General features: G+C 35.3%; 2 protein-coding genes across 2 annotated transcripts; one reads left to right on the plus strand and one right to left on the minus strand.

The window, feature by feature from the left end:
• Positions 1–1,967: 1,967 nt before the first annotated feature.
• On the minus strand, positions 1,968–5,684 carry LOC114713600 (actin-related protein 2/3 complex subunit 5A-like). The gene is made up of 4 exons (XM_028898268.1): positions 5,362–5,684; positions 5,173–5,245; positions 4,629–4,729; positions 1,968–2,253 (listed from the first exon to the last, which is right to left on the minus strand). The coding sequence occupies exons 1-4, from the start codon at positions 5,457–5,459 to the stop codon at positions 2,118–2,120; spliced, it is 408 nt and encodes a 135-aa protein (XP_028754101.1). The 5' UTR covers positions 5,460–5,684; the 3' UTR covers positions 1,968–2,117.
• A 1,324-nt stretch (positions 5,685–7,008) lies between these two features.
• Positions 7,009–8,826, plus strand: LOC114713592 (uncharacterized). The gene has a single exon (XM_028898259.1). It carries the CDS (start codon positions 7,009–7,011, stop codon positions 8,824–8,826), a length of 1,818 nt encoding a protein of 605 aa, XP_028754092.1.
• Positions 8,827–12,088: the final 3,262 nt, after the last annotated feature.

Here is a 12,088-nt window from a genome sequence, read left to right on the forward strand (position 1 = left end):
TGTTATTAACCTTAATATATTCGTAGTTGGATTTGTGAAAAGAATCATACAAGCTCAAGATATGTATACTAAAATTGTGAAACTAGGCCAAAAGCTTGATGTGGTTTTCCATAATGTCTTAATGGAAGGATACTGTCTATTAAAAATGTAGAGAAAATAAAGGAGACATAATTTTTGTAAGTGATGGGTTTGTTAAAGAGAGACTTGTAAGCGAAACACTTTGATTGATTTTAGAAATGATTTACTGCGGAATATATCCTAATACCACCATATACCATACTCTCTTATCAATAACTTTCAGAAAAATATTTTAATAGGATTATTAAAGATGGTTTGAGACTAGATGTTTTTGTACTGCTTTCATTTATGGATATTGTGAGAGTAAAAAATTGGATGATGCCATATACTACGTTTGGTTCTTAATATAAAACCTAATTAACTGATTTAGAGAAATTAATAAAGTTAATTAATTTAGTTATTTATAAGAAATAGATGTTGTTTTTTTTCTAAAATGTCCTTATTAATTATGTGTATTTGAATTACAAATTGATAATAACTCATTAATATACATGTAATTATTATATAGATTATTTTAAAAAAATAAATAAATATCAAAGATAAAATGAATTAAAATCTTATATTTAGAATTAAATTAAAAATTAAACTAGTTATTATATTAAGTATTAACAGTATTTCTTTAAGAAGTATTCGAGCAATTTAATATCGAATACTGTGACTTCTGCTTCTCTAATACTAACAGCTTAATGCTTTTCAATTTGACAGCTTCTGCAAAGCAGAAAAAAATCTTATTTGTTCATGATTTTCTTGATGAGACGTATCACATATGTCATCCCCTCATCTTTTTTGATGACATGCATTATGGTAGCCTTGCGCCTAATACAACCGGGGGTAGATAAAAGTCATAAAAAGTCATTTGAGTCTTTAAAAAATAATATTATAAATTAAAAAATAAAAAGTAAAAGTATTTAATGGCTCAACAGTGGGTGGCATGTGACCACCACTGACTATTGACTATTGGTTCATTATGATAGCCCTTCTTTGTTTCCGAAGCACATCGTGCTGGTCTTCTTGCCTCGTACCTGTGTATGCAAATGCCTAGAGAGAGATAGAGAGCGAGAGAATGGGAGAGAGAAGGAGATTTTGGGGTTTTTCTTTTTATGTCTTATGTATTAAACAATTTTATTGAGATACCGTCAAACATTGAATATTGGGTACTTCTTTTAATAAAATTCAAATTTTAATTTATCATATTATGGAAAACTAATTTTTTTCGTTAGACTCAAGTTTAACTCACTTGTGTAACAATTGTCCGTATGCTAGAGCTTGTTAGTTTGGCAGTTTTGTGGGAGTGTTGATTTTTATTCTGAATGGAATACTCGTCAATGTTTCCTTCATCGGCTTCATGCGGCTGCGGGACAACATTCTTGTACAAATTTCATTTGAGTTATTTCCTTTTCATTTGTTAAACGGTTTGTGGTTTCTTCAAATGCTGGCAAGTCTTTTAAGGCAGGACATGCAATTTCCATTGATATTATCATTCAATTAGGAAAAGATTGAGATTAATTACATTGGTAGTATATAAAACTTTCGGTTTTACATAATTATTAGGATTAAACAACTTTCTTGGACTAAGTGAGTTTAAATTTGCTTATATTTATAGACGGATGGAGTACAAGAATTTATTACTAACTTTACATGAATGAAAGAATTTTATTAAAAATAGTTTATGCTTTTAAAATTTCACTAAAAATAAGTTAATTCTTTAGACAAATGATCTTACGTTAAGAACTATGGAGGAAGTCCTTATAGCAAGGACTGGTCCATGGTCCCAAAAAAAAAAAAGGACTGGTCAGAGTAAATATCAATTTCTCATTTCATTTCTTTTATTTCCTGTTTCCATGGCAATTAAATATTCAACGTGCCAACGATATGTTGGAATACCAAGGTGGAAGCAAGAGTTTAAAATCATATCATTTTCAATTGTGAAGTTCATGATACGATAACAAGATAGGGAAGTAAAGAACATACAAGAGGATTCTAAACTGAAGAAAACAAAGTGAAATTAGAATAAAGTCACCCAAAAAAGTTTAAGGAAATCAAACTGTATTCACAGTATCAGCCAGGTACCGCAGTATGCAACCGAATCCTGCCCTCTCTGTCAATTTTTCATGAATCCGAAGGCACTGGTCACATGTTGGTCGATCTCCCGTTGCCAGACCTTTGTACAAGTACCTATTTTCAACAGCAAGGCAAAGAACAAGCTACTTAAGAGAAAATCCAACATGCATCATGTTTGAATATTTAAAAAGTGGCAAATGATACAAAATGCAAGAATGGTATGTAATTTCATGTTGGCATGCATATGGGTGATTTGCTCATTCTAAATTATAAACAGAACAAGTCTCATGGTATGTTTGGGTGATCATTTTGGAAGTCCAAAACGTGGTTTAAGGGCCAAACTAAGTTTGAAAGTGCTGAAAACCAAACAACAGCTCAGTGATCACATGGCCATGTTTACATTTGTTATATTTCTTGCCACTCATCTTTTTGTGCGCAGTATCAGCTGATGAGACTCCAATGACATCTCAGTTTCAAGTTTCTGCATTTTTCAAGGAAAAGATGACCGACGAGAAGCCATAACTTGTATTAATCATAACAGAGGGGCGTTAAAATTAAAATCTCCCTCAGAGAACCACAGATGCATTACCAATCATATTTTCTAGAGTTACCACTCATGCTTTCTAAATATATGACTTGATCTTCAATATATTATATCCTCTTACTTTGTTAATAACTTTGTAGTACTACATCTGGAAGATCAGGTGTGTAATTTTTAAGAAGCATGAACGATAATTTTACAACACACCAATGGCAACTTATTTTTATGCTATTAGAGAGGAACTTTCATTCTTGAGGTACATAGATGTTAAGTTATATGGAAGTTTTGTTTAATCAGGCAAGCCTTATCCAAGCACCACAATAGTCTTCTTTTGGCATTATCCACCTAGCATAAATCATAAGGTTTCTATCATGTATGTTTCTTTGGTGCATAAGATCAATGTTTAGGCCCCAAGGATTCTGACATGAAAAAGAGATTTTCTGATTTTAGAAGCACTACTCCCTGACTAAAGCACAGATATAGAACGCAATCAACTTATTTCAAAACCCCAAGATCTTCAAGCACACTCCCCATTGTTATAGATTTGTGACTGACAACCCCACATGTCAAGTTCTTCAAGTTAGCCATGACTAATAACCAGTGGCAAAGAGCATATAAGAAAGCTGTATTGCGATCACTTCACAATTAATAAGGGGCAAAAAATAATGGAGGCAAGAATCCTTCACAAATGTCTATCTAAAATTCACTAAAAGATGGTTAAATAATTTGTACAAGGAAGATTCTGTTCTGTCCAGCAAGGCAGTCTGGAACAACCACACAAGACTTCCCTTTTATGCAAAGCAGCCAAATTAGGCCACTACATACGCACCAAGAGTACCTCACATGCACTAAAGGTAAGGCACAGGCAACATCTTCCTTTTCTATAGTGAATTGAATGGGTGAATGCTATAAGAATTCACATATTAAAACTTATAGTTAAGAAATAGTTTATTTATAACACATGCATAAAAATAGTTTCCAATGTGAAGCACAGACCCTTCAGAAAAAGAAGCCAAGGCTACGTTATTTTAATTAACATGAAACAACAATTTAATTACATATGAACACTTCAGATTTTGTTCTGTCATGGAATTTGTGTCAGTCTAGTTGTGTCAATGTTACTGAATATCCATTCCGAGGTTTTTATAATACTATGGAGACTAAATCGGTGAGCAGAAGAGGCATTTGGAACTTCTTTACATGTCAAGTAGCAGTGATATGCATGGTTCTATCATTTACTACCACAAACAAAAATAAATAGAACATGCTTATAAACATAATGAAAACATCATAAGTTCCAACAACGTATAAAGTGAAATTTAGAAGCAGACAGCAATTGCTTTACTTGTATATTCCGCTAGTTCACAACCATTAAACATACGAAGTGAAAAGAAATTAATGGTGCAGGGCTTTTAAGATTGAAGGAAAGGAATCAATAAGCTAAATCATAAAGACAAGAGAAATAATAGATAAATTAAAAACAATTGGAATTCAGGCCCCCCTTAAAAATTGGAGTTTGGAGGGGTACATTTAAGCAATACATGAAAGAGTGAATTAACAAGTTGAAAGTAGTAGGAATTTGGCCTGAAATCAGTTTGCTCCTGTATAGTTCTAGTTTTTATCACTTAATTACCCTAAGGTATTTTATGTTGTCACTTAACAAGAACAATAACGTGAATGTTGAAATGAAGAACGACTTATTTGCTGAAAGTAAGGTCGCCTTGAACAATTCCAAAATACTTTAGGTATTAACAATATCAAGCTAAATGAAATATTCTTTAGCCCTTTTCACAGATGGAAAATTCTGGGGAACCAAACTAAAATAACTGTTGACTAATAACTGCAGAATGTTAACATTCTCCAAATAATTAATTGTTCCAACATAACTCCAAGATATTGAACACAAAATTCACGTGTAAAAAGATTTACAGGACACTCAATCACTTACTTCATTAGGATGTCATAGTACTCAGGGTCCAGAGAAGATAGCATTCCATCCACATCTTTTATAGCCATTAAAGCTCTATGTACCACAATCCAATGTGCAGACTGCAAATAGAAAAGCATCATATTTAAAAAAAAAAAAAACAAATGGTTTCAGGATTAGGAACACAAAATGATCAACAAAATAAATAGTTCAAACTATGCAGAAGAAATCGAGGCATGTTAATATGTCTACATGTCATAATCGGGACCATATGAAATTCTAAAATCAACTAATATGGGACACGTCAAAATTTAGGGAATCAAGCCAATCAAAATCTAAAACTATACACTCTTATCGTTTAATCAATCAATAATTAGAAGCTCTCCAATTATAATATAGCTAAGGCTGAATGAGAAATAATCAAGTCCCTTTTGCCCATGGAGGTTAGCTTAGAGGTATGGAAAATCTACGAAAAATGTGGGCTGATATCCGTCCTTATAAACCCTAACGGACATTCAATTTTAAGTTTGAAACAACTGACATGACCGGAGAGAGAGAGGAAAACCTTGCAACGTTCATCTCGGGTCATGGCATGAGTGCCTTCAAGAGCAGTTTTAAGTGCTTCCACCGGCTTATACCTGAATTTGCATCAAAGGTAAATAATTTTGAAGCATTCGCGCAAGAATAAGAAAATATCTTATGGTTCAATTTAGACAGAGCAGGGATAGACAGAAGATGAGGAAGAAGCCACTACTGTTTGAGTAGGCTTTCGATCTTCCGAGTTTTGTGTTCAATTCTAATCATAATGGCCTCCGCATTATCCGCTTCAACAAATCCTTCCGCTCCTGCCATTTCCTCGCCGCAATTTTTCCGAGGAAATGTTCTTCTCAGGAAAATGCCTTCCCCGACTGAGGCTTTGCTTCGATCGAGTTAAAATCAAAAATCAAAATGTCTGTCCAGGGAGGAAGCAAATCAAAATCAAGACTTTGAATAAGGGAATCGCTGGTGGATATCACAGGATCTGCACTGTTCCTCGTCCACTGCCCGAAGCTGCTGTCACGGACAAGAGGCAAGAAGAGAGGGAAGAAGAAAATAAAATAAATGGGATAATAAAATAAGATAAAATAAAATAAGCTCCTCAAAGTAGAAATGTAAATCCAGAGAATGACAGGGTCTACAACGTCATTCCAGTTTTACAGTCCCAATAATTACACTTTTTGAACCATTGTGTCCCATGGATTTCTTTTTCTTTGCCTTGTTTCGTAGGATACACTTTTCCTTTGCTTCAAAGTCTTCCTTCCTTCGTTCCCATCTCACTTGCCCCACAGAAGCTCACTCCGCCTCTCTCTTCAGCAATGGCGGATTCGAGCCCATACACCAAACCACATTGCACATTATCTCAGGCGAATTTGCCGATTCGACCAAAACCCAATATTAACAAAGGTAAGTCTTACTCGGGCTTCCTCTTCAAATCTCTTCTCTTTGCCCTATTTGTCGTTGTTCTTCCACTTTTCCCTTCACAAGCTCCTGACTTTGTGAACCAAACCATACTCACCCGGTTATGGGAGCTTCTTCACCTCCTCTTCATTGGCATTGCGGTAGCTTATGGGTTATTCAGTAGAAGAAATGTAGAGCCTGACATAGAAGTAGAAACTGAATCCATTGTTGACAATACATCTCGTTATGTCTCCACAATGTTTCCTGTTTCGTCGGTTTTTACCGATGAGGATGAAAATCCATGTGGGTATGATGAGAATAGGATGATGATGCATTGTAATCGGAATTATTCACACTACCATGAAAATAATGCTCTCATGGTTATGGATGAACAGTACAAGCCCCAATTACCTCCTCCAGAAGATAACTTCTCTGATGTTCGGTATGATGGAACCAATGTGGTTCAAGCTTGGAATTCTGAGTACTATCACAGACAGCCAATGGTTGTTGTGGCTCATCCATACTACACAATTGGTGAATTTGATGAGATTGTTGGTTACAAACCTTTAGGATTACCGGTTCGGAGTCTAAGATCTACTGCTGGAGATTTAGACAGTCCTGTTAATACCAATGAAAGTGATTCAAGTTCTGGTTCAAGGGGTTCATCTAGGAGTTCAGTTAAGAGTAAGGATAGGAAATTTGGGGATCTGAGTCCTTATGATTCGGACCAAAAATTTAATGATGCTGCTGGATCTGCTTCTCCCGTTCCACGGCATTCAAGGTCTAGAAAGAAAAAAATTGAAGAAAATCATGGAAAGTTTAGTGATGCTACTGCGTCAGCTTCTTCTGTTCCATGGCAAGAAAGGCCTGAGCGTGTGGAAATTGAAGAGAATCATGGAGATATTAATAATGTTGTGGATCTGCTTCTCCCGTTCCATGGCGTTCAAGGTCTAGAAAGATGAAAATGGAAGAAAATCATGGAAAGTTTAGTGATGCTATTGCATCAGCTTCTTCTATTCCATGGCAAGAAAGGTCTGAAGGGGTGGAAGTAGAGAATCATGGAGAGTTTGATAATGTTGCTGGATCTGCTTCTCCCATTCCATGGCATTCAAGTTCTAGAAGGATGAAAATTGACGAAAATTTTGGAAATTTTGGTGATGCTGCTGCATCAGCTTCTTCTATTCCGTGGCATGAAGAGTCTAAAGGAGTGGAAGTTGAAGGGAAAGATGGAGGGAATAATGATTTTTCAGGATCTGCTTCTCCAATTCCCTGGCAAGTAATGTCTAGTTGGATGGAGAGTGAGGGAAATCATGAGAAGTTCAATGATGTTTTTGGATCATCTTCTATTCAATGGGAAGAAAGCTTTAGAAGCATGGGAATTGAAGAAAATCAAGGAAATTTTACTGGATCTGCTTCTCCGGGTTCCTGGCAAACAATGTCTCAGGCAACAGAAAGTGAAGAAAATCACAGAATATTTAATGATGCTCTGGGATTAGCTTCTCCAGTTCCATGGCATTTGAGGTCTGAAAGGATGGAAGGTGAAGAAAATCATGGTAGCGTTACCCATCCTTCACAGTCTAGGCCTCTTCCGGCTGCTGAACCCAAATCAGAGTCGTTCAATTCACAGGTTTTCCAGAGCACATCATCTCTCTCATCCCACCGAAGCACATATTCTTCAGATTCTATTGCATCAGAAAACATGAACTTAGAATCAGAAGAGATGAGACAAAAGAAGACTTCTGATGGATCTTCTTCTGAAAAAATGAACTCCCCGGAGGAAGATTCACGAGGAAATATGGCTTCCTGTGGGTCTTCTCCAAGACTCAGAAAGAGGGCAACCAGGGAAAAATATGCTACTGTTTCTCGTCCTTCACACTTTAGGCCAATGTCAGTTGATGAAACTCAGTTTGAGTCACTTGGTTCACGATCTTTCAAGTCTACAGGGTCTTTCTCATCACGAACAAGTTTATTGTCTTCCTTGGACTCTGTTCCATCAGAAAACTTGAACCTACCCAAGGAAGGTTTAGGGGGAAATAAGAGTTCTCATGGTCCTTCTTCTTCAAGTTCACCATCACCACCAGCTAGAAGGAGAAACGAAGAAGTTTCATCACAAGCATTTCATTCTCGTGGATATAGTGTTGGCTCCTTGCTCCAGGATGGCTTGAAAAGTAACCTGAGGGATGAATGGATTGATTTGAATGGAAGTGAGAGTCAATCTCACAACAAAGATGCAGGGTTGCATTTGCAGTCGGACACAGAAAAGCATAGAAGTTTAGCCAAAGCTCCAGCAAAAGGAAAATCAGTTAGAACTAGGAGAACTAGTGCACTGACTTCTGAGACAATGAGAGAAGGAGATAGGCGCAGTAAGCAAACTGATGAGAAGGCGGAAAAGAAGCTGGGTAATGTTGAACCTGTATTGATTAGAAGAGAAAAATTGAGGAAAGGAGGACCCGATCATTCTTCCATAGGCATCAATGAACAAAACACCGATTGTCATAAGACCGAGGGAACATTTTCCAGTTATCCTAGGGGGGAAAAGGAAGAACCGTCAGAGAATGTGGCTAAAGAAGAGTTATTTATTGAGCCTGAAAACGTGAAGATGAGCTCAGATGAAGATAAGATGTCTGAATGTGTCAATGATTCAGGACTGGATTCTGAGGTTGATAAGAAAGCTAGCGAGTTTATAGCCAAGTTCAAAGCACAGATTAGGCTTCAGAAAGAAGCATCAATGGACAGATCAAGAGGGCTAAAGACAATGAAGAGAGTATTAGGTGATACCTGAAACTTCTGCAGTTTCAATTCCAGTGGGTTTTAACAGATGACATCAGATGTTTCTTAGAGATCATCTAATAATATACTGTTTCATGGAGCTTTCTCCTTTTTAACATTGCTTTCAGTGGTGCAGTTTCTTTCTATTATTTATTTCCCATACACATTTTTTCTTTCTGCACCTTGTAACGGTGTAAAAAAAGTTGTGTTCAAGTTGATTCTGGAAACAAGACATCTCATTCCTTGTAAGATTAATTGCTTCAATGCCAATGGGCAGCCTAGTGCTTTAAACGGTCTATGTAGCTAGCATCTTCATTTCAATCATGTAGACCATGGATCAAAGCCATTCCTTAATTCTGAGCTCAGGGGTGGAATCAACCTTTAGAGTTCCTTCTGGGACATCTGATAAAATTGAAATTGAAAAGAATCAACCTTCAGAGTCAAGGGTGAACTAAACCAATAGACTCACAGTATTATGTAGCGTAAGATTCCAGGTCTCTTGCATTTTAGTATTAGGATCATCCTACTGAATCATAAGTAGTATGTAAACTAACAGACTCACAGTACCAATTTGCCACTGTATAAATTACACAAAATTAAACAATGTTATGGAGCTCTGTGACCCTTTATAGTTGATCCAAGTCTGGATAAAGAATGAGAGTTGCATTAGGCTCTCAATTGCCAATATAAAAAAATTTATAAAATCAATAGTCTTACTATTTACAAATTATGAATAGTACAATTCATTCATAAAATTTTGTCTAATACGCTCACTCACATCTAATTATGATATATTTTTAGGGAGGAGTTTAGTATATTACATACCTGTTTTGCATCATCAAATGATCTTGGCATTATAAACTAATCTTAATTCAGCTATTGTTAGATCTAATCGAGGGTTAAAAAAATGCACAGAAAAATGGTTGCTTTGCTTGTAAGAGAGGCTTTAATTTGCGGACTTGGATTCCCACCAAAGAAGGAAGGTGAAGATGCCTATGAAACATAAGCTGTGTGGGTTACATGTAGGGCTGGTAAAACGGGCCAATCCGCGGGTTGCGAGTTGGCTCGTAGCAGGTTGTGGGTTATTTGGGTCGGGCTTAGAGGGCCGGTTTTCTGGCGGGTTGGTATTCTGCCAATCCTAACCCACCAAGGTGGGTTGGCGGGTCAACCCACCAACTCGCTAGATTTTTTTTTAAAAAAAATGTTCTTATAAATAATAAAAAATTAAAAAATCAGAAATGATTTAAAGTATTCTAAGCATTCACACAAAATTACAACACATTAAAACACAAAATATACAATTGTTCAAAATTCAAACTCCAAACATGATAAAACACAAGTTCAAATATAAATTTTTCCTACCTTTCCAGCCCATCTCCTAATATTTTAATATATATAAAAATTAAGAAAATATTCCCGCCAACCCGCGGGCTGACCCATGGCGGGCTCGGATTGTGGCAGTGCGGGCTCATATTTTTTAGGTGGTGGCAGGTTGACCAAAGGCCAACCCTAACCTGCCTCTTTTGGCGGGTTGGTGGGTTCAACCCGCGGGTCCAACTCATATTACCGGCTCTAGTTACATGAAGTATAAGTAGTGCACATCGTTGATGCTCAAAAGCACTTTTAAATTTTAATGTATTTGTCATAATTTGCATTTAACGACCCGCTTAATGGGATAAAGTTTGTTGATGTCATAAACTCATAATTAATACTCCTCTTGTCCTTAATATAAGACTTATTTAACTAATTTGATTAGATTAAGGAAGTTAGGTAAATTAGTTAATTATAATAAATGTGACACATTTTTCCTAAAACACCATAATCATTTTTCTTAATACCCCCTCTCCCTCTTCTACTTGATTATGGTTGAGGGAATATCCATAAGGGTAATTTAGAGAAAATTGATAAATATGAGAAATGAGTCTTATATTTAGGACCAAAACGAACTCAACAATTGGGTCTTATATTAAAGACCGGAGGAGTAATATTTTGAGGATGTTTATATTATTATGTTTTGATAATGTTTTTAAGTTTATTTTAATTTGCAGGATTAATATAAGAAACCATGGAACTTCAAGTAGGTTTATCCCTCAATGAAAAGATAAGCATATTTGGAACTGTATCCCCTTTTTCTTTTCTTTTCTTTTTAAGCGTCTGCATCCAAAATTAAACATGGCTAGCCGCTAGAATGCTGCATCATATTTGAATGAATCAGAGTATTTAGGTATAAAATATGTAAGCACAAGAAAGAATGATACTGCTCCAGTACTTAATATAATACCTATTTAACTAATTTGATTAGATTAAGAAAGTTAGGTAAGTTAGTTAATCATAAGAAATATGACATGTTTTTTTCTAAAACATCATAATTATCTTTTTTAATATCTTCGCTTCCTCTTCTATTTGATTATGATTGAAAAAGTATTCATAAAGGTAATTTAAAAAATAATAATAAATATGAGAAATAAGTTTTATATTTAAGATCAAAATCAACTCAATAATTAGGTCATATATTAAGGACCAGAGGAGTAATAGTAATAAAGGGCGAAAAAGACTTATACGCATATATTAACTTTCCGTATCATTTTCTCCTCTTTTGGAAATATTTCATTTTTAAAATTTACAATGAAAGGTTCAAACTAATTTTTAGTGGTTAGTCCCATTAGTCTGTCCCCAAAAACAAAAATACCACTATTTAATTGTTTAAAAAACAAGAGAAAGGGATAAATGATTATTTTTAAAGTTTAAAATATTTAATTTCAAATCTCACCAACATACACACGCAACCATAGACACTTTACTATTAGAGCCCCCGGTAAGAAAAGTGAGAAACTTTATCCTTAGTAGAAAGCCACACTATTTATGGCTTATAAACAGTATGACTTGGTATATGAAGGTATTCAAATTCACTGTCGAGCAAAAAGCAAGCAAATTGAAGGAGGCTTGCATTGAAGTTATCTTCTTTACAACAAAAATATTACTCGCTCCGGTTCTTATTATTGTACTCCTCCGGTCCTAATTATAAGACCCAATTGACTTATTTGAGTAGATTAAGGAAGTAAGTTAAGTTGGTTATTTATAATAAATAAGTGTTGTTATTCCTAAAATATCCTTGCTAATTAAGTATATTGGTTAAAACTATCATTATTAGAAGGATTATCTTGGAAAAAAATGTATAAATATAAGAGAGAAAATGGATTGGGTCTTATAATTAGGACCAAATAAAAAGTCAAATTGGGTCTTATAATAAAGACCGGAAGAGTATATCACTCGCT

This window comes from Neltuma alba, unplaced genomic scaffold (genome assembly GCF_004799145.2).
Source record: "Neltuma alba isolate B1F8T4 unplaced genomic scaffold, ASM479914v2 tig00011439_pilon, whole genome shotgun sequence".
NCBI classification, from domain to species: Eukaryota; Viridiplantae; Streptophyta; class Magnoliopsida; order Fabales; family Fabaceae; genus Neltuma; species Neltuma alba.